At 46.2% G+C, this 22,500-nt stretch overlaps 1 protein-coding gene across 2 annotated transcripts; it reads left to right on the top strand.

Annotated features, from left to right (window-relative positions):
• Positions 1 to 3,075: 3,075 nt before the first annotated feature.
• zgc:158376 (uncharacterized protein LOC100101643 homolog) lies at positions 3,076 to 11,058 on the top strand. 2 transcript variants are annotated; one of them, XM_060942312.1, is made up of 5 exons: positions 3,076 to 3,259; positions 3,338 to 3,740; positions 8,127 to 8,291; positions 8,465 to 8,680; positions 8,911 to 11,058. In XM_060942312.1, exons 1-5 carry the CDS (start codon positions 3,176 to 3,178, stop codon positions 9,039 to 9,041), a joined length of 999 nt encoding a protein of 332 aa, XP_060798295.1. In that variant the 5' UTR covers positions 3,076 to 3,175; the 3' UTR covers positions 9,042 to 11,058. The 2 variants fall into 2 exon arrangements, with proteins under 2 accessions (XP_060798295.1, XP_060798294.1); XM_060942311.1 differs by having other exon boundaries at positions 3,076 to 3,740.
• Positions 11,059 to 22,500: the final 11,442 nt, after the last annotated feature.

Raw genomic sequence — 22,500 nt, 5'->3', positions numbered from 1 at the left:
GCTTGTCCGACGCCATCAAGGACGAATTGGTATCATGGGAACTGCCGTCAGACCTCTCCAGCCTCATGGACCTCACCAACTGCCTCGACGCTCGGATCCAGCAACGGAGGAGAGAGAAGAACCGCCCCAGCTTTACCTCCTCTCCACCTCCTGCCGCATCCATCGAACCCATGCAGGTAGACCGGGTTCAGGTGTCCGTGGAGGAACGACATCGCCGGCGGAGTACGGGGGCCTGCTTCTACTGCGGTCAGCTGGGACACATCTGCGGAGCTTGCCCGCTAAAAGGACAAGCTCACCAGTGAATCAAGGGGCCCTGGTGGGCAATGCTCGGAACCAGTCCCCCGCTAATCGTCTGTTACTTCCTGTCATCATTATCTGTGACCACCAGCATCACCACCTCCAGGCCCTCATCGACTCGGGGCGGACAGGAACCTGATCTGCTCCGCCACTGCCAAGTGTCTGGGAATCCCGCTACTTGCTCTCGACGTCCCTCTCACTGTCCTGATACTCAATGGCACCGGCTTGACCAGCATCACCCACCTTACCACCCCGCTCACCCTAAGGATTTCCAGTAACCACTCAGAAACCATCCAGCTTCACGTCATGAACAACCCCCACGTACCCATCGTCCTAGGATTACCATGGTTAATGCAGCACAACCCCCACCTTAACTGGGCTGACAATACCATCCTAGGCTGGAGCCAGTCCTGCCTAGCTTCCTGTCTGAACTCCGCTCTGCCTCCTGCCAAACCACCGCAGCCTTCAGCCAGCGAGTTCCCCGACCTCTCTCACGTGCCTTTGGAATATCTGGATCTCAAACTCGTTTTCAGTAAGACCCGAGCAGTGTCCCTCCTTCCTCACAGACCCTATGACTGTGGAATCGACCTCCTACCTGGGACAGCGCCACCCAAAGGACGACTCTCTCTCTCTCTCTCTTGTCAAAAGGCAAGCCATGGAGAAGTACATCTCCGAATCTTTGGCAGCTGGGATCATCCGCCCTTCCTCCTCCCCAGCAGGGGTGAGATTCTTCTTTGTGGAAAAGGACAAGTCGCTCCGCCCCTGCATTGACTATCGGGGTCTCAACGCCATCATGGTCAAGAACCGCTACCCACTACCCCTCATGACCACGGGCTTTGAACTACTCCAGGGAGCCAAGGTGTTCACCAAGCTAGATCTCTGCAATGCATACCATCTCGTGAGGATCAGGGAGGGGGGCGAGTGGAAAATGGCCTTTAACACCACCACTGGTCACTACGAGTACCTCGGGGTCCCTTTCAGCCTGATCAACGTGTCTTCCAGGCACTCGTTAACGACGTCTTAAGGGACTTCCTAAACATCTTCGTTTTTGTGTACCTGGATGACATCCTGATCTTCTCCTGCTCCCTGGAGGAACATCGGGGTCACGTCCGGCAGGTCCTCTAGTGCCTGCTTGAGAACAAGTTGTTCGTCAAGGCGGAAAAGAGCGAGTTCCACCAAGGCTCTGTCTCGTTCCTGGGGCTCATCATCTCTCCAGCAAAGATCTAGATGGACCCCCTCAAGCTGGAGGCAGTCGCTGACTGGCCCACCCCATCTTCGAGACGAGAGCCCCAGCACTTCCTGGGGTTCGCCAACTTCTACAGGCGCTTTATCCTCGATTTCAGCATGGTGGCCGGACCTTTCTCAGCCCTGACCTTGACCAAGTTCGAGTGGGGGGAGGAAGCAGATAAAGCCTTTTCCAGTCTCAAGTGCAGATTACAGCACCCATTCTCACCATACCCGATTCAACCAAGCAGTTTATCGTCTAGGTCGATGCCTCCGAGTCAGGGGTCAGCACCATCTTATCCCAGAGGGCCAACTACAACAAGGTCTACCCATGCTCCTTCTCCCGCCGGCTATCCCCAGCCAAACGGAACTACGACATCGGCGACCGAGAACTACTGGCCATGAAACTAGCCTTGGAAGAGTGGAGGCACTGGCTCGAGGGGTCTGATCTCCCTTTCCTAGTCTGGACGGACCATAAAAACCTGGAGTATCTCAAGTCCGCCAAACGTCTCCATTGCTGTCAAGCCCGTTGGTCTCTCTTTTTCTCCCGGTTCAACTTCACGCTTTCCTACCGCCCAGGCTCCAAGAACGGCGAACCCGACGCCCTGTCCAGGATGTTCTCTTCCCACCAGGAGGAGTCCAAGCCACCCGAGACCATCCTTCCTCCACGCTGCCTGGTGGGAACCGCTATTCTAGAGGTTGAGACACTCGTGCAGAAGGCCCTGGAGCAGGACCCCGGTGTAGGTAACTCCAACAACATTCCTCATAATCATCTGTTTGTTCCCTGTCCTGTGCGAACTCAGGTGCTGCAGTGGGGTCATGGCTCCAAGCTGGCCTGTCATCCGGGAGCTGCCCGAACCCTGGCTCTCATCTAGCAGCGCTTTTGGTGGCCATCCATCAAGGAGGACGTCCAGGAGTTCGTGGCAGCCTGCGACACATGCTCCCAGAACAAGACAGCCAATCGACCCCCTGCCGGCTTACTAAGACCCCTTCCAACTCCGCATCGACCTTGGTCTCACATCACCCTGGACTTCATCACAGGACTCCCCAACTCAGGTGGCAACACATGCATCCTCACTGTTATTGACTATTTTTCTAAGACTGTCCATTTCATTTTTCTGCCCAAGCTCCCCTCAGCCAAAGAGATCACAGAACTACTTGTCCACCACGTTTTCCGCCTACATGGTCTGCCTACTGACATTGTTTCTGACCGGGGTCCTCAGTTCACTGCACAGTTCTGGAGAGCCTTCTGCAAACTCATCGGAGCCACCTGTAGTCTCTCCTCAGGCTTCCACCCACAGACCAACGGCCAGGCAGAACGGGCAAACCAGGCTTTGGAGGTTGCACTCTGGTGCATGGCATCCAGGGATGCCAGTTCTTGGAGCAAGTACCTACCCTGGATCAAATATGCACATAAAACTCTCCCTCTGCCACAGGTCTCTCTCCGTTCCAGTGCTCACTAGGTTACCAACCACCACTGTTCCCCAGCCAAGTGGAGGAAGTTGCCGTAGTCTCAGCCCAGCTCTTTATACGCCGCTGCAGGAGGACATGGGCATTGACCTGGAGAAGACTCATTTGCTCTGCACTCGCATCCAAGAGGCAGGCCGACAAACGTCGCTCCAAGGCACCCACCTACCGAGTAGGTCAACGAGTTATGCTCTCCATGTGCCACCTGCCACTTAGGACTGTCTCTTGCAAGCTAACACCCAGGTTCCTTGGACCCTTCCTTATCAAGAAGGTAATCAACCCATGTTCTGTTAGACTGGCATTACCACTCACCATGCAATGTGTTCACCCTACCTTTCATGTATCTCAGCTTAAACCTCTGGTCTCTAGTTCTTTGCTCCCTCCCTCCAAACCCCCTCCTCCTCCCAGGCTCATCGATGGCGGCAAAGCCTACACGGTCAAGAAGCTGCTGAAGGTGCAGTGGCGAGGCAGAGGACTCCAGTACCTGGTGGACTGGGAAGGTTATGGTCCTGAGGAGAGAAGTTGGGTCCCAGGTTCATCTTGGACCCAACCCTCATCTCTGACTTCCACCGGCAACACCCCGACGCTCTTCCTAAAGCGCCTGGAGGCGCTCATTGAAGGGGGGGATACTGTCATGCTCTGCCCCGGACATCCACTCTGGAGATTACGGATCTCTCACGCCAGCGCCGATCCGGATCCGGGACAGGAATTCCTTCTCACCTGCATTCACTTCCTGGTGTTCACCGTTGCTTGTAAATATGCTGTTCTCAGACCCATACTTTGCCAGAACGTCTCATTTTGCTACTCTAGCCGTTTCTGTGCCTCTCTTTCTTTTCATGGTTTATCTCTCTAGCGAGTTTTTCTGGTTCATGGTTTTTTGCACTAAGGGTCTTTTCTTGTTCAAGGTTTTTTGCGCTAGCGTTTTTGTTTTTGTCTGTCATGTTTTTGTCAAGAAGTTTGTTCTCATTTTGCCTGGACTGTTTTTGCCATTTGTTTTTTGTCCTGTTTTGTTTACCTTTTGCCACGCCCTTTCTTCCCTATATTAAATCATCTTATTTATTGGATTATAGTCTGTGTTCTGCTTTATTATTTTATTGCCACTCTGCCCTCATCAAAACTGGAGCTTTCAATGCTAGTAAAGGTCATTAGTGTTTTCACGTCAAAGATGTTCTCCTTTCCCTGGTGCCCAGGTGGCACTCAGTGTGGGTTTGTACACTGTATTATGTGTAGGTACATGGCATCCAGATCTGAGATGACGATTCCGATTGAACAATATTGATTTGTGTATTTGACGACCTTTCACTCACACTATTTTTCTCTGGATATCAGAGGAGTGAAAGCCTTGATCTCACTGCAGAGCCGTGATTGTGTGAGAGGAGCAGCTCTGTAGTGAAGGTGAACAGTTGTTTCTTTTTGGGTTAATGCAGTTAAAGCTGTTGCTTTTTACTCGCAGCAGCGAAGTCGGGCTCTCCTGTCTTGGGCCCTCCTGTGTCTGGTTCTGCAGCTGAATCAGGCCTGATGTTTTTGGGTGACGATGAATGACCCGTGGCCCGTATTTCAGCTTGAACAGACTCCACCTGACTGATGAAGCACTCGGCTCCTTACCAAACTCATTTCAAATGAAGATGAAATTCTCAAGTTACAGCCGAGTCTCGATCAAACCTTCACTTCCAGGAACACTTACAGATCGAGTCAGAAGTTTACATACAGGGTCATGAATGTGATGGTTGTTTTTGTTCTTTCAGTGATTCTCTGAACTGATCTTTTTCTGTTACAGATTGATTACAACATACATCTTTAATTGAAAAAAAATAATTTAATGCACAAGTTTATATTTACTTTGGGTTTTCCGAAATCAATATGTGACAAAATTGACATTTAATCGAATACGAACCACCTCATATTCGATTAAATATCCCTGAGCGAGTTTCACCTTCACCAGATGCTTCTGTTCTCCATCACCAAGCTGCGGTCAGAATTGCCGTTGGATATTAATCCCCTCTTCTCAGCAGAATTGGATGAGTTCTATTAACTTGTGTGTTTCCTGGCTTTTAATCACAGTCCACATCTTTTCAGTAGGGTTGAGGTCAGGAAATGTTTTTATTGCTTTATTCATCCTATTAACTATACATTCCTACATACACCAATGAGCCAGAACATTATACACACACACACACACACACACACACAGATGAATTGAATAATATTAACAATCTTGACCAAGGCTTATCGATGCCTGAAGGCTACGAAGGGTCAGTGAATGGTTTGAGGAACACGATTGTGGGTTCAGAGTGTTACTTCAGTCTCTGAGTTCCTCCGCTGTCCGTCTGATCGAGTATCTGTGGAACGTGCTGGAACAAGTAGTCTGATCTTCAGCAGCTCCACCTCATGACTCCGGGGACTTAATGGATCTGCTGCTAACATCTGGGTGCCAGATACCACAGAGCACCTTCAGAGATCTTCAGAGTCCGTGCCTCAACGGGCAGGTTCTGATTCAACATAAAAAATTATAAAGAAACCAACTTTCATCTTCATATCCTATCTACTTAGAGTTAATAAGTAAAAAAAAATGTGGGGAGCTGCATGGCAAATTTTGAATCGGCTGATATTTAATAAGAAGAAAAAGTTGACTCTGTGTGTGTGTGTGTGTGTGTACTAAGAAATGGTGAAAAAAAAACAGAACAATGTGAGATGGAGTGATGGAAAGGTTTTCTGTACAGTCGGACTGAGTATCACTGTGTAGAAAAGATTCAAAGTGATCAACATTAAAATTAACACCATGCAAAAAAACCCTGCATAAAGCATATATGCAGAGCCATGGCCTCACTTTTCGTTTATAAATGCCTTGAGACTTCAAGAATGGCACAGGAATAGTTTTAAGCGTTAACGATAAATCTAATACAGTAATGTTTATGATTAAAATGATTTATATAGGCAGCGGTCTGAATGAATGACCTTGATGTCCGTAACGTCACAGCAGGAAGTCTATCGGTCTCATCGCCATTTCCACTATACTAAAACACAGAGCTGACTGCAACTCCGATCCTCCATTTTGAGCTAATTTATCGCTATGCCATGTAGATGTGTTGTTGGCCGGTGCAGCAACACGACAGAAGGTGGATTTATGTTGCATTCACGGCCCAAGAATGTTCAAACTGCAAAGATTTAGATGCGTTTTGTGAGAAGTTCACGGGCACATTGGGCGCCTACAAAGTGGCCTCTCCTCTGCTCTGCACATTTTACTGAAGACTCGTACGAGACCTCTGATCTGTTGAGGAGCGTTAGCTATAAGCCCGGATTGAAAGAGGGTGCAGTACCAACAATTAAAGAAAAAGGAAAGTGAGTTCAGTTGCACCAGTTCTCCCAGAGTGTGAGCCGAGGGTTGTTGCTAAAACCCAGGATGGAACGGGAAGTGACATAATCGCTCGGGCAGTGACCTCCCTGTGGTTGTTGCTAAAACCAGTGACGTCCCGTCCTGGGTTTTAGCAATTGCCTTACTTTTAGTAATTGTCTTAAAAAAGTTTATTTTTAAATACATTTCTGAGTGGATAGTATCTCCATCCTTGACTCTTGTATGCTGCGTAAATTTGAATAAAAAAATATATTTTTGAGAGTTAAAATCAACCGCAAAGTTGTGATTGGCGCTGCCCCGCTGAGCCAGCCAGCCCTGAGTGCGTGACGTCACAGTGGGAACTGGTTTTAAGGCCGAGGCCTTTTACAGCTATAGACCAAAGTCATTTAAATAAAAATTTATGGTGAAAGTAAGAAATAGCGTTACCGACTCGCTCAACTAAGACTGATTTGACTTCACTGATTGTGGGTTGACTGTCATTAAAACAGGATGGGTGCTATAACTTATGCAACACACATGTACATGCATGCATTTTCACTGATAAAACGTAAAAGGCTCATTAAATAATCAGATGAACTGAGACAATCACATTCTGAAGCAAATTAAATAATCTTATACCGCTAACTTAAACACACAATACAAGTTACATGGATTAATCTAAATGCAGGCAAACAACGAGTTTTTTTTGTTTTTGTTGTTTTGTATCCAAATGAGAGTCGGAGCTTACCCGTCTGTGTTTTCGCTTTTTGAAGGCCGGTCTTGTGGCCAATTGTTTTTGAAACAATCTGACTTTCAGTTGTTCGTTCAGTTCTCTGTTCATTCGCTTCTTCTATGTAAGGGCGAGATATTGCTGCTGAGGTGAGCATATCCAGCGGAGAAATCAGACGGCTGCTCCACTCATTCTCCATTTTCTCCATACGGAGTACTCCGCCATCACTGCTCGGCTCAGGCAATTACTAAAACCCGGGACAGGACGTCACCAGTTTTAGCAACAACCGCAGGGAGGTCACTGCCAGAGTGACAATATGTCCCGTTCCATCCTGGGTTTTAGCAACAACCCTCTGCTCACGCTCCGGGAGGACTGGTGTAACTGAACTTACTTTCCTTTTCCTGTAGTTTTCTTTTCCTTTAATTGTTGGTACTGCACCCTCTTTCAATCCGGGCTTATAGCCAACGCTCCTCAACAGATCAGAGGTCTTGTACGAGTCTTCAGTAAAATGTGCAGAGCAGAGGAGAGGCCACTTTGTAGGTGCCCAACGTGCCCATGAACTTCTCGCAAAACGCATCTAAATCTTTGCAGTTTGAACATTCTTGGGCTGTGAATGCAACATAAATCCACCTTCTGTCGTGTTGCTGCACCGGCCAACAACACATCTACATGGCATGGCGATAAATTAGCTCAAAATGGAGGATCGGAGCTGCAGTCAGCTCTGTGTTTTAGTATAGCGGAAATGGCGATGAGACCAATAGACTTCCTGCGGTGACGTCATGGGCATTCACTCAGACCGCTACCTATATGAATCACTTGAATCGCAAAAATTACTATATTAGATTTATTGTTAATGCTTAAAACTATTCCTGTGCCGTTCTTGAGGTCTCAAGGCATTTATAAACAAAAAGTGAGGCCATGGCTCTGCGTATCTGCTTTAAAGAGCTGACACTGAGGGTGGGGAGTAATACAGAGTGAAACCACACCCATTACATCACAGATTGGGGTGGTACAGCAGGTTCAGCCAATCAGAATTTTCCTTTAACAGTTATCTGTCCTTGTGTGTTTGTGTGTCAGGTCTGTTGGAGTTGAATGTATCAGGCTGTCCGTGGTCGTCTGTCTCGGCTCTGTGTCAGACGGTTTGTCCCTGTCTGCGTTTGCTGGATCTGAGTCGAGTTGAAGACCTGAAAGATTCACACCTGAGGGAACTGTTGGCCCCGCCCAACTCAGACACTCGCACAGGTGAGTTAGAAATCTGACAGTGCTGCCACTGTGACCACTCGGGTGGAATTCACCACTGAAACACACACACAAGTTACTGTAACCTCATGGGCTGAGTTTACCCCACCTGGTGCTATTGTAACCTGTACTGTAAATAATCCTCATATCTCGTGTGTGTGTGTGTGTGTATGTAGGAGAGAGCAGAGGTGGGCGGTTCCAGAACGTTACTGAGTTGCGATTGGCTGGTTTGGAGGTGACGGATGTGGCGTCTCGGCTGCTGGTTCGTTACCTGCCTCACCTGACCAAACTGGACCTGAGTCAGTGTGGACAAATCACAGACCAAACCATCAACACACTCACATCACCCATCTCCCCTCTGAGGGAGAGTCTCACGCACGTCAACCTTGCAGGTACACACACACACACACACACACACACACACACACACACTTTGGGGTGGAGCTAAGTATGAGCTCAGTTTGTGATATGGCATTTCCTAATTTGCATATTTATACAATGCAGCATTATTAATAAGGGGGGCGGTGTAGAGACGATCCTCAGAAGTTTTTTGTCATTGCTCACGTTCTCTCTCTCTCTTTCTCTTTCTCCATGTGTGTGTGTGTGTGTGTGTGTGTGGTAGGCTGTGTGAAGGTGACAGAGCAGTGTTTGCCGTTGCTGAGGCGGTGTGTGTCGCTGCAGAGCGTGGACCTGCGCTCCTGTGGTCTCCTCCCCCCTGAGACAGACGACAGACTGCTGCTGAAGAACAGTTAGACCCTTCACCACGCACACTACAGCCGACAGCACGCTGCCAAATCAGACACAGCCGACAGACCTAACCACACACACTCCGACCCGGGGGGAGGGGAAAATCACCCAGAGTCAGGGGGTGGGGGGAGGGAGGGAGGGGAGAGTGACCAATCATAAAAAAAACTTTTTCTTGCTGCAGTTATTTCTTTGTGAAAATGGACTTACGGACAAACTAGCATGTACATATTCAGTATCAGTGTGTGCGTGTGTGTGTGTGTGAGAGAGAGTTACTGTAAAATAAACCCGTTTTCGGCTCAGCAGCCCACCCCTCATCCTCCAGGTCTGTCCCAAATCCATCCTCCCTCGATCCCACCACGTCCTGACAGATTTGAAACATTTGCACTACATAGTGGACTTCGTGCACAGAATGTATCCATCGCTAGACAGGTTCTTCCAAAAAAAAACAAAAAAACAACCAAACAGACAAAATAAGACAAGCCAGAGTCACAGACTGATGGTGTCAGGGTGGGCTGGGGTGTGTGTGTGTGTGTGTGTGTGTGTGTGTGTGTGTGTGTGTGCGCGCGCGCGCGCGATGTAAACAGTGTTAATGTATCTATTTCCGATCGGGTGACAGCAGCCCGTTCGTTTCCCCTTCGAGTTGAGGACCTTGCTATCCCATAAGTCTGAGCCTGAAGGGGCGGGGTTTGTGCAGGGAGAGGATATGGCCACTCCTTCTCTTCCTCGCTGTCCCCGCCCTTCTGTCCGTGCCATTCATCGTTTCAACTCTTTTCTTTCACACCTTTTTTCCAGTGCCATGTTTCATTTTCAAGGGTAAGTGAATGTCACCTGTGGATTGGGACGCAGCCGGGAGGAGGGGACACGCGCAGGCATCAAGGGCAGAGCTTCCTCACTCTGTTAACTTTCTTTTATTTTTCTTTTTGTTGTTGTTGTTGTTGTTTTAAAACCTACATTGCACTGAGAACAAATAAATGGACGTTTTGACAGGTGACGGGTTTCAGGCTTTCTCACTTCTTAAGAGGCTTTTTTCTGTTTTATTATTGAAACACTTCCATCTCCCTCCAGTTGATTTCAGTAAAGCGGGTACTCGAAGCTGCTAACCCTCTGACCTCCTGTAAGAACTGGGTTCTCATCAGTCACGCTCTCTCTGCTGGCACTGATTATGGGGTGGGGGCGTCCCAAATCACAAAAGCTGCTCTGGGGCGTGTTCCAAATAGTGTTCAGTATCATTACTGAGCAAAAAAACAAACAAAAAAACACGAATCAGCATTCATAATTATCCATATTTAGCTGCTCATATCCTCCTGTTGATCTTGATTCTAGAGCTGAGGAAGTTTCCGTAAGGAGTGTGTGCTTTGGCGTAAAGAGTCTGAGGGGCTTCCATTACCATTAAATCTCTGATTGTTTCGTGAAAAAGTGCCACTGATTAGGAGGTAGTGACCCCGTGCTGTACACCACCTCGTAGCCGTGTCCTGTAACCTCCCCGCTGTCCGGCGTTTGTTTACAGGGTCCAACACGTTCTGCATTTTTCCAGATGATTTTCGTCGCTTTATTAGCCGAAATAAATCGTCTTCTCTTTCTGCTGCATGCGTTATGACATCGCTGATTTGCATATGGTTACGGTGCGTTTTCCAGTGACGTTATGAATGGTATTGATTTGAGCATGTTCCGCCATATTGAGAGTTTCAGGTCTCCATCATCATCATCATCATCATCATTATTATTATTATTATTATTATTATTATCATCATGTGACTTTAATCTCTTGCCAAATTTCATTTTGGTTTTTGTTCAGGGGCATTTTGTGTGTGTTTTTTTATATTTTCTGTTTTTTTATCCATTTCTTTACTGTCTTCATTTTTTTTGTTTTCTTTCTCATTCTTTTATTCACTGTTTCTTTGTGTCGATCAAAGTGAGGACAAGAATTAAAACTATGAGAAAAAGAGAAAAACCTCAAGGCAGCTACTTTGAGTGACTACTGTAAAATGACTAACTAAAATAAAGACAATGGGGTTTGTTTTTATACTCTCGTGTCTTTTATTCACACACACACACACACACACACACACACACACACAGGTGTTGTAATAAAGTTCATTAGAGTTGAAATATTTGTGATTATTTCTGTTTGATTTTAATATAAATATTCGCTCCCTGGCTCTCACACTGATCCTTTACTCCAGATCATGATCTAATTTATTATTAATTGATTTACACGTTTTCTTCACTGACATTATTTACTTAAAATGGTTAAATGAACTCATCTTAAGTGATGTAATATAGTAATTATTAATACATCACATGATTTCTGATGATGAGCCAAATAATGAACAGCTGCCCAACATCTGGGGGAAACCCATCTCAAACCCTGTGGTTTATTAGTAAAATGTGCCAATGAAGCTCATTAGTGGGTGCCAATATTTATACTCACTGGATTGATGCTTGATAGCATGCTGCAGTGTAATGAGTGCTCATATCTACAGGTCTGAATGGGTGGAGTAAACATGATTCCCAGTGAAACCAGTTCCAGGTGAATGAGAGCAGCATGGCCCTGCTGTTCCGCCCTCTGGAGGAATTTGGTCGAAGTGAAAGTCGCCATCTTGACTGAGTAAAGACTGGAGACGGCGCATGCGCAGTAGATCCTGCTGGAATAAAACAGTACCGCAGGCAGCCACTAGAGGGCCTCAGAGAGCCGCCGGGGTCGTCACTTTTAATCCCGTTCCAGTGTCCACTCTCCCACAGTGAGCAGGGTGTGGCCACAGCAGTCTGGATCTGATAGCTCATGGGCTTGAAACTTTATTAAAGTGCTCTGTGGAGCAGATCTCACATCACTGTATTGGTGGGAATGACATCAGCTGCTTTAAAAAGAGTCTCAGTGATGCTCCTCTTCCTCTCCAGGGGGTTTTATCCAGGGCAGGAGTGTGTGTGTGTGTGTGTGTGTGTGTGTGCGCTTCACCTGGATGAACCTGATCAACTGAAATCCTCTGACCCTCATTCTGCACTGCAAAGGTCAAATCAAAATCAAATCAAGTTTATTTGTACAGCGCTTTTAACAATAAACATTGTCGCAAAGCAGCTTTACAGAATTTGAACGACTTAAAACATGAGCTAATTTTATCCCTAATCTATCCCCAATGATGAAGCCTGTGGCGACGGTGGCAAGGAAAAACTCCCTCAGACGACATGAGGGAGAAACCTCGAGAGGAACCAGACTCAAAAGGGAACCCATCCTCATTTGGGCAACAACAGACAGCCTGACTATAATATTAACAGTTTTAACAGGTATAACCCTCAACTGTCCCCATGGGGCCGTCCTTCACAGGAGCAGTACGATAAAACTCCGACCAGACACAGGGCACCAGGACGGACCAAGCAGGTCCGAGGGGCAGAAGAGGCCAGCACCCCAACCCCAGGATCAACATGCAACCTAGAGGGACAGACTGGGGGGGGAAGAGAGAGAGAAAGAAAACACAGGCCGCCAGGCACGCCCCAAAAATGACAAGCACAGGGGTGATAGCGTTCCGGCGCCGCGCCGGATTTCCGGCGTACCGTGGCTGGGGAAAAAAAAAAAAATCTAGTTCGCCCATTGTCCTGTGTCATTCTGAGATGCGCAGATAGACAGTAAAGGGAATTCGGAATTCCCTTTACTGTCTATCTGCGCATCTCAGAATGACACAGGACAATGGGCGAACTAGATTTTTTTTTTTCCCCAGCCACGGTACGCCGGAAATCCGGCGCAGCGCCGGAACGCTATCACCCCTGCAAGCATCAAATCTGTGTGGCAGGCTCACAGAGACGAGAGCCTTCACATCAGGCACAACACACAACAATGGCATGCCAACATGGTAAAAAACATCATGACCTGCTCCGGCCGGACGCCCGACCGGGCGATGGGAGCACACCCCCCAGCAACGATGAGATGCAGATGGGACCCCCAGGGCCGGCCAAGACAACCCAGTCACACCCCACCGGGTCCGGGACACGCAACAGAACGTCCGACGACCGACTCCCCGAAGGCCACAATAGCCAGTCGAGGTCTCCACCCTCTCCACCAAAAGATTTCCTGTTGACTCCATGTAACTCAGAGGGACAGACTTGGGGTGGGGGGGAGGGAAAGAAAACACAGGTTTCCAGGCATGCCCAACGCCACCCGAATAAGCAGGAGCAACACACACATTGCACCGAGTACAAGCAGGGACCCTGGCAACCAACCACGACAGCACAACTAAAAGGAGAGAGCAAGAAGGCAACACAGGCACGAGGGAGCCCTGGGACACAAAGCAGCCAGCCACTACACCGCCAACAAACCCGAGTGAGCAAGCGAGTGGGGACTGACAGCATCCATACATCCCAGTTTACCAAAACACTCTATGTCTGAGGACCCTTCAGATCTACACCTTTACCTCATAAACACCATTAACACAAGGCTTGACTAAACAGATATGTTTTCAGCCGAGACTTAAACACTGAGACTGTGTCTGATTCCCGAACACTACTTGGAAGGCTGTTCCATAACTGTGGGGCTTTGTAAGAAAAGGCTCCGCCCCCTGATGTAGCCTTCACTATATGAGGTACCAGCAGATAGCCTGCACCTTTTGATCTAAGTAGGCGTGGCGGGTCATAGAGGAGCAGAAGTTCACTCAGGTACTGTGGTGCGAGACCATTTAGTGCTTTAAAGGTCAATAGTAGTATTTTATAATCAATACGAAATTTGACTGGGAGCCAATGCAGTGTGGATAAGACAGGCGTGATGTGGTCATATTTTCTAGTTCTAGTAAGGACTCTTGCTGCTGCATTTTGAACTAACTGGAGCTTGTTTATGCACTTATTGGAACATCCAGACAGTAAGGCATTACAATAATCCAACGTGGAGGTAACGAAAGCATGGACTAGTTTTTCTGCATCATGCAATGACATTAAATTTCTTATCTTTGCAATATTTCTGAGATGAAAGAAAGCTATCCGGGTGATGTTATCAATGTGAGTTTCGAATGAAAGACTGGGGTCAATAATCACTCCGAGGTCTTTTACTGCTGCACGTGAAGAAACAGAAAGGCCATCCAGAGTTACTGTGTAATCAGAAAACTTACTTCTAGCTGTATGTGGTCCTAGCACAAGTACTTCAGTCTTGTCAGAGTTAAGCAGAAGGAAATTAATAAGCATCCAGTGTCTAATGTCCTTAACACATTCCTCAATTTTATTAAGCTGGTGTCTCTCATCAGGTTTTGCAGAGACATACAACTGGGTGTCATCAGCATAACAGTGGAAACTAATACAATGTTTACGAATAATATCGCCCAGAGGTAACATATATAGAGAAAAAAGCAGTGGACCCAAGACAGAACCTTGTGGAACACCAAACTTTACCTCGGTACGTCTAGAAATATCACCATTTATATCAACATACTGATAACGATCAGTTAGATAAGACCTGAGCCAGGAGAGGGCCAGTCCCTTAACTCCCACAACATTTTCTAGTCTATCCAGGAGAATGGAATGATCAATGGTATCCAATGCTGCACTAAGGTCAAGCAACACAAGTAGTGAGACACAGCCCTGATCAGACGCCAACAGTAGGTCGTTTACTACTTTAACCAGTGCTGTCTCTGTGCTATGATGAGGTCTAAATCCTGACTGATACATTTCATGGATGTTATTCCTATGTAAATATGAGCATAACTGCTGTGCCACAGCTTTTTCAAGGATCTTGGAGATAAAGGGGAGGTTTGATATTGGCTGATAATTGGACAGCTGACAGGGATCAAGGTCAGGTTTTTTAATCAGGGGTTTGATAACTGCTAGTTTAAAGGATTTGGGTACATAGCCAATCATAAGAGAAGAATTTATTATTTTTAGAAGCGGTTCAATTACTCCAGGCATTATCTGTTTGAATAGATGTGTCGGTAAGGGATCTAGTACGCAAGTTGAGGCTTTTGATGTAGAGATTAATGAAAGTAATTCAGTTTCTTTTAGGGGAGTAAAACATTCTAATTGCTGATCTGATACAGTTATATTGTTAACTACAAGGTCACTTTCATTGTCTAACAAATTAGTAGTTTGAATTTTTTGTCAGATATTCTCAATTTTGTCATTAAAAAAATTCATGAAGTCGTTGCTACTACATACTGCAGGTGTGCATGTGTCTATAGTGGACTTATTCCTGGTTAATTTTGCTACAGTATTAAATTGGAATCTAGGATTATTTTTGTTATCTTCTATTAGGGAGGAGAGATATGTTGATCTCGCAGCACTAAGAGCGTTTCTATACTTCAGGAAGCTCTCCTTCCACGCTAATTTGAACGCTACCAATTTTGTTTGACGCCATTTACATTCCAATTTTCGAGTGGTCTGTTTTAATGTGCGAGTGTCATCATTATACCAGGGTGCTAATTTTTTGTCTCTGACCATTTTCCTTTTTAGGGGAGCTACATTATCTAAAGTATGGCGGAATGTTGACTCTAAGCATTCAGTTGCCTGATCAAGTTCTGCAGGGGCTGACAGTGACCCAATCAAAGTTGACAGCTCTGGGAGATCATTTATAAAGCTCTGTGCAGTAGTTGACGTGAAAGTGCGTTTAATACAGTAGCGTGGTGAGGTGCATATATTATTACTCAGACATATCTTGAATGAGATGAGACAATGATCTGAGATAACTTCAGACTGTGGAAGTGTGACTATATTTTCTATGTTTAACCTGAATGTTAGTATTAGATCGAGGGTGTAACCACCATTATGGGTCGGCCCTATGACATTCTGCTTAATCCCGACTGAATCTAAGATGGACACAAATGCTGTTTTTAAAGGGTCTTCTGGGTTATCAAAGTGAATATTAAAATCTCCGACAACTAAAGCTTTGTCTAAGGAAATAACCAGATCTGAGATAAAATCTGCAAATTCAGAAAGAAACTCAGAATATGGCCCCGGGGGCCTGTAAATAATAAGCAATGAAATTAACTGGGTAGACTTATTTTTCGAGGCTACATACATTATATGAGTATGAAGAACTTCAAATGTATTAAATTTATAACCAGGTTTTTGTGTTACACCTAGATAATCGTTATAAATAACTGCGACGCCTCCTCCTCTGCCAGTTAGACGAGGCTGGTGTATATAACTGTATCCAGGAGGACTCGCTTCATTTAATGCTATATATTCATTTGGCTTAATCCATGTTTCTGTTAAACACAGTACATTAAACTCCTGATCAGTAATGAGTTCATTAACCATTAGCGCTTTAGATGTAAGAGATCTAATATTTAATAGCTCCACCTTTAGATCAAAGGTGCTGGCAGCAGCTGTACAGTCAGTATGATCTAATTTTATATTGATGAGGTTACTGGAACAAACTCTCTGAAAATTTCTACCTTTTTGTTGAGCTCGGGGAACAGACACAGTCTCGATGTAGTGGACCCTGAGTGACGACTCTGTGCAGCTAGCAGACAGTCGGTTTAGCCTGTTCGTCTGCTCCCTGGCCTTGGCTCTGGATTGTCAGAAATTAACTAGGCCTGTTCTGAGACTATGACCTATGCTGCAGGAAATGAGAGCAGCACCTTCCCGAGTGGGATGGATACCGTCCCGCCCTAACAGGCCGGCAGTGCCCTCAAAATTAGCCCAATTATCTATAAAGCCCACACTGTTTTCAGAGCACCACCTGGACAGCCAGCAGTTCAGCGACCATAACCTGCTGTAAGCTACATCGCCACGCCGCATTGGGCTGGGGCCAGAGCATACTACAGCATCGGACATCGCCTTCGCTAATTTAAACACCTCTACAAAGTTACTCTTAGTAACCTCAGACTGACGAAGGCGTATATCATTAGCTCCTGCATGGATAACTATCTTTGAGAACCTGTGCTTGCCTAGGACCGCAAGATTACCTGCTATGTCCGGCGCCCTGGCTCCCGGTATACACCTGACTAAAGCTGCTGGTGCCTCTAAAGGCTGAGCTAATTTCACATGCCGTATGATAGAGTCCCCTATAACCAGAGCTCTTTCAAGTTTCTCAGTGGGTGCATCACTAAGGAGAGCAAACCTGTTCGACACGTGAAGCGGAGAGGAGTGGTGCTCCCGTGGGCGAGCCTCAGCGGTAGCTTTGGCTCTACGCTTATGCCGCCGAGCCGTCACCCATTCGCCCCGCTGTAAGGGCTCTAATGCCGGAGTTGGGGGATTACTAACTCCACCTAGGGCATCCAGACTTTCCCTAACAGAAACTACACTGTTCTCACGCTCACTAACCTGCTCTAAAGCCTGGACACGCGCTTCTAGCACTGAAATCTTCTCCGTCAGAGAGCTAACTAATCTGCACTTATCACAAGTAAAGCTAATAAAGCTATCGCTAGTGACAGAGGAAGAATGACTAAACATCCTGCACTCAGCACACTGAACAGGCTGAAGGTGTGCCATGATGAAAAGACTCACGTACCTTAAATGAAGATCTGTTGATATTAAAGCAGATCAGATGTGGATGGCCTCCGCTTGTGGACTTTACACAGGAGGAGAGAAAAAGAAAGCTTCCGGTCTCGGCGTTCTTCCGACAAAAGAAAGAGAAAAAAACGGGGAAAAAAAATGGAAAAAGGAAAGCGAAAGTGAAAAGTACAAAAATGAAAGCGACAGTACAATAAAAATGAAGAGGATACTGGAAATTTATTTGTAGAAAAAAAGTTAAAAAAGGATTAGTAATTAACGCCGGCACTCGCGGGAAAAAAGGACTCGGCGCGAACAACTCAGGAAGCAGGAAGTGCGTAAACCAGGACGTCAGCTCAACATCAAAAGGTGATTGTTTAATTCAGGGTAATGATTAACGGTATCCAGGTATGGGTGGTACGGTGTTGTGTTGGTTAGCGCTGTCGCCTCACAGCAAGTAGGTTCCAGTTTCGAACCCCATGGCTGACAGGGGCCTTTCTGTGTGGAGTTTGCATGTTCTCCCCGTGTCTGTATGGGTTCCCTTGAGGTGCTCCGGTTTCCCCCACAGTCCAAAGACATACAGATTGGGTAAAACCCCTAGCCACTGGGGTGCACAAGCCAGTGCATACTAAGTGCTGGTCCCAAGCCCAGATAGACTGGGGAGGGTTGTGTCAGGAAGGGCATCCGATGTAAAACCTACACCAAATCAAAATACCCGGAACAGATCTGCTGTGATGAACGGGAACAGCTGAAAGAAGATGATTAACAATATCTAGATATGCTGTGAATTTGAAAAAGTTTATAAATGAATAAATATTTGTAGGGCAGACATGCTAGCTAAAGATATCTTTCTTTTCCAGAGAGTAATGATGGTTTAGGGTTAGTAGTGACGGCTGAAATCACCGTGGTCTTTTTCAGTGGTGATGGCTGTGTTTCCGAAGCAGAAACCTTTATTTGTCACATGTACATGATAACATGGTAAAATTATTTTCTTCACACTGTTCGGGAGCTGTGATCATGGGCGCCGCCGGGGGGGAGGAAAGGTTAGAACAATTCTAGGGGCCCAGCACTGCCATGGGGCCCTTTAAGGGGCTGATAATATGCGTTTAATGATTTTAATAAGACTTTTGAAATAACAACAATGCAATATTTCATCTGGTAAAATGAGCTAATTGAACAAGGTTGTCTATTTCTTGAGTTCTTCAACATATTGTCATTTAACCCTCCCCCTTTTGCGAAATGGTACGGTCCAGTTCTGGTAGAAGCGCGATGCATTAAATCTGTGTGCTGGTCAGTGCAACGCTACTTGCTGCTGTGTCGCGGTGCAGCAGCCAGCCAGCCAGCAGTGGAGTGCGTACAGTCTATGATCGCTAAATATGAAGAGTGGCTGTCAAAAACGTAAAGAAAGGCAGCTGAAAGCTGAGAGGGACCGGAGAGGCAGGCAACTGGTCACTCAGTTTTTCCCAAAGAAAGGTAGCTATCGCTCACATGCGTGTTCAAAATATTAGCAAATGGTAAATGAACAGTATGAACGTGGTTGGATTAGCCTATCAACAGAACACTTTTACAGTTTATACAGTGACATTTTTTCCATTTTAATAACTGAACTGACTTGTGTGATAAACAATATGGAATATTACGTTATGCTGGTGCTAATAACTAGTGCTAATAACCAGTTTCATAACTAATGGGGTGCCCTAAATATACACAGATTCAGCCTCAGGGGGACCTCCGCCCTACCAAACCACTGAACCCCCCTTTGGAGAAGGAGGTAAGCAGCAATACAACCCATAAATGCTTTAGGATTGAAGTTTTTAAATTTTAAATTAGATTTAAGTTTTAGAATTAGTCACTGACCAGTTTTCATCTAGTCCCTGGTAGGTTAATACATAAAATGTAATAACAAAGTCACAAACTCAAGGTCCATGGGCTATCAAAAGTCAAATAATGACAATAGTGCAATTGTGACGAGGGTGGGCAAAGTTGGGGGGCCCAAAATTCTAATCTTTCATGGGGCCCAAAATTTCTGGCGGCGCCCCTAGCTGTGATACAGCGCCCCCTGGAGTAGAGAAGGTTGTAATCAAATCAAATCAAATCAAGTTTATTTGTACAGCGCTTTTAACAATAAACATTGTCGCAAAGCAGCTTTACAGAATTTGAACGACTTAAAACATGAGCTAATTTTATTCCTAATCTATCCCCAATGAGCAAGCCTGTGGCGACGGTGGCAAGGAAAAACTCCCTCAGACGACATGAGGGAGAAACCTCGAGAGGAACCAGACTCAAAAGGGAACCCATCCTCATTTGGGCAACAACAGACAGCCTGACTATAATATTAACAGTTTTAACAGGTATAACCCTCAACTGTCCTCATGGGGCCGTCCTTCACAGGAGTGGGGCGATAAAACTCCGACCAGACACAGGGCACCAGGATGGATCAAGCAGGTCCGAGGGGCAGAAGAGGCCAGCATCTCAATCCCAGGATCAACATGTAACTCAGAGGGACAGATTGGGGGGGGGGGGAAGAGAGAGAGAGAAAGAAAACACGTTGTTAGGTATGCCCTAAAAATGACAAGTATTAAATCTGTGTGGTAGACTCGCAGAGACGAGAGTCTTTACATCAGGCATGACACACAATGGCATGTTAATATGGTAAAAAATATATCATGACCTGCTCTGGCTGGATGCTTGATTGGGTGATGGGAGCACACTCCTCAGCAATGATGAGATGCAGATGGGACCCTTAGGCCTGGCCAAGACAATTCAGTTACATTTCACCGGGTCTGGGACATGCGACAGAATGTCTGACGGCCGATTCCCTGCAGGCTACGATAGCCAGTCAAGGTCCCCACCGTCTCCACCAAAAGATTTCCTGTTGACTCCATGTAACTCAGAGGGACAGATTTGGGGTGGGGGGGAGAGAAAGAAAACACAGGTGGTTAGGTATGCCCAATGTCACCTGAATAAGTAGGAACAGTATACATATTGCACCGAGTACAAGCAGGGACTCCGGCAACTAACTATGACAGCATAACTAAAAGGAGAGAGCCAGAAGGTAACACAGGCATGAGGGAGCCCCGGGACATAAAGCAGCCAGCCACTGCACCGTCAACAAACTCGAGTGAGCAAGCGAGTGGGGACTGACAGCATCCATACATCCCAGTTTACCAAAACACTCTATGTCTGAGGACCCTCCAGATCTACTCCTTTACCTCATAAACACCATTAACAAAAGGCTTGACTAAACAGATATGTTTTCAGCCTAGATTTAAATGCTGAGACTGTTATACTGTAATCAGATTAAATGCTGTAATCAAGGGCCCAACAGTGCCGAAGTGCAGCTTGAACCCATGACCATCTGATCAGTAATCCAGAGCCTTAACTGTTGAGGCACCACTGCCTTAAAGCAAACACTCCTTGAGCAACACGGGGATCAATCCCACAACCCTGAGATTATGAGTCTCATCCTCAACTGAATGAGTCAGACCTCACCCTCTATCTGGACTGTGTGTATTTTATTTTTGTCAGTGGTTTAACAGGACAATTTGTGCTCCAGCTCGGCTATGTTAAGAACCAGGAGAACTGGTGTCTTCCTCTGGCATGGGTTCCCGGCTCCGTTTTTCTGGAGTTAATCTGAAGGTTTATGCATCAGCCAATCACGTGTCATCATTTGTTTTGGATCAGCTGGTCAACTCTAGCATTATCAGCTAGTTAACTTGTTAACTCTGTTGAGTTTAGATTTGGCGTGAGGAGCAGTGTATCTCAAACTGATTGTTGAGTCGATGTTTTGTGATGTGGCTGATGGTTGCTGCTCTTTCTCTCTCTTTCACACAGGAACTCCAGCTTTCTTATCTCCTGAGTGAAAAATCAACAAAGAGAATTCAGGACATCTGGTGACTGTCTGGAGTCTGGGTGTGGCCCTGGGCTTGGTCCTGTTGGAGTCGGTCAGCGAGGAGGAGATGATTACTGATGTGTTTGTGCTGTTCATTTCTGGTCTGTCTGGAGGTGAGAAAATGCAGAAGCATCACATTTAGACCCGTAGAATAAATCTATAAAACTTTCCATTACAAAATGTCTTTAAATGTAACGATTAATTTTTGTTGTGAATTTTAATTTGGGTCTCTGCTGATATCACAGTGCCTGAAGATCCCTGACGCTCGGCCAAGTGGTGATGAAATCCTGAGCCACGGCTGGTTTACGGAGGAACTGCAGGACACCAGGTGCAGGTGAGAGAGTTAGAACAGAATGGACTACAGTGAGCTGTAACAGCGGAGAGGACAGAGACTGGAGTAGATCAGTACTGAGGTCTCCAACAGAGATTGTTATACTGATGGGATTATATTAAGAATGTGTAAATATGTCACAGAAAAAAAGCGTAAAATAAGGAAACATTCCTTGCCCTTACACACTCCTGAGACTCGGCTCCAGGATTCAGGACCGTGTCACATTTTAAAACTCCCAGAATGCATCGCTGGAATCAGCACAAGGGCCTCAGCTCTGTGGCGATGAAGCTCGAGGTCATGCTGTGGCAGATGTTTGCTTCTGGTGTCACTGACGTCGTATCAGCTTGTAGCATGTAGTGAGGCGTTCATACCAACCTTACGTATTAATTTTTTTCTATTTCTGGCAGCAGCAGAACTTTATTATTCACACATACTTCCTGTTAAACTATAATGAATTTCCTGGTTACACAGTTGTACTCTGTGACTCTATAGGACACAGTTATAGAAGTGAGTTATTTATAATCACGCTATCTGTTATCACCCAGATGGGGATGGGTTCCCTTTAGAGTCTGGTTCCTCTTGAGGTTTCTTCCTTGTGTCGTCTGAGGTAGTTTTTCCTCACCACCATCACCTCAGGCTTCATCATCAGGGATAAATTTATTAATTCATATGTTTAAATATGGCGGCACGGTGGTGTAGTGGTTAGCGCTGTCGCCTCACAGCAAGAAGGTCCTGGGTTCGAGCCCCGTGGCCGGCGAGGGCCTTTCTGTGTGGAGTTTGCATGTTCTCCCCGTGTCCGCGTGGGTTTCCTCCGGGTGCTCTGGTTTCCCCCACAGTCC

The sequence above is a fragment of the Neoarius graeffei genome, chromosome 16, assembly GCF_027579695.1.
Source record: "Neoarius graeffei isolate fNeoGra1 chromosome 16, fNeoGra1.pri, whole genome shotgun sequence".
NCBI lineage: Eukaryota > Metazoa > Chordata > Actinopteri > Siluriformes > Ariidae > Neoarius > Neoarius graeffei.
Note: the sequence above shows the minus strand (reverse complement) of the source record. Positions and strands in the feature narration are given on the sequence as shown.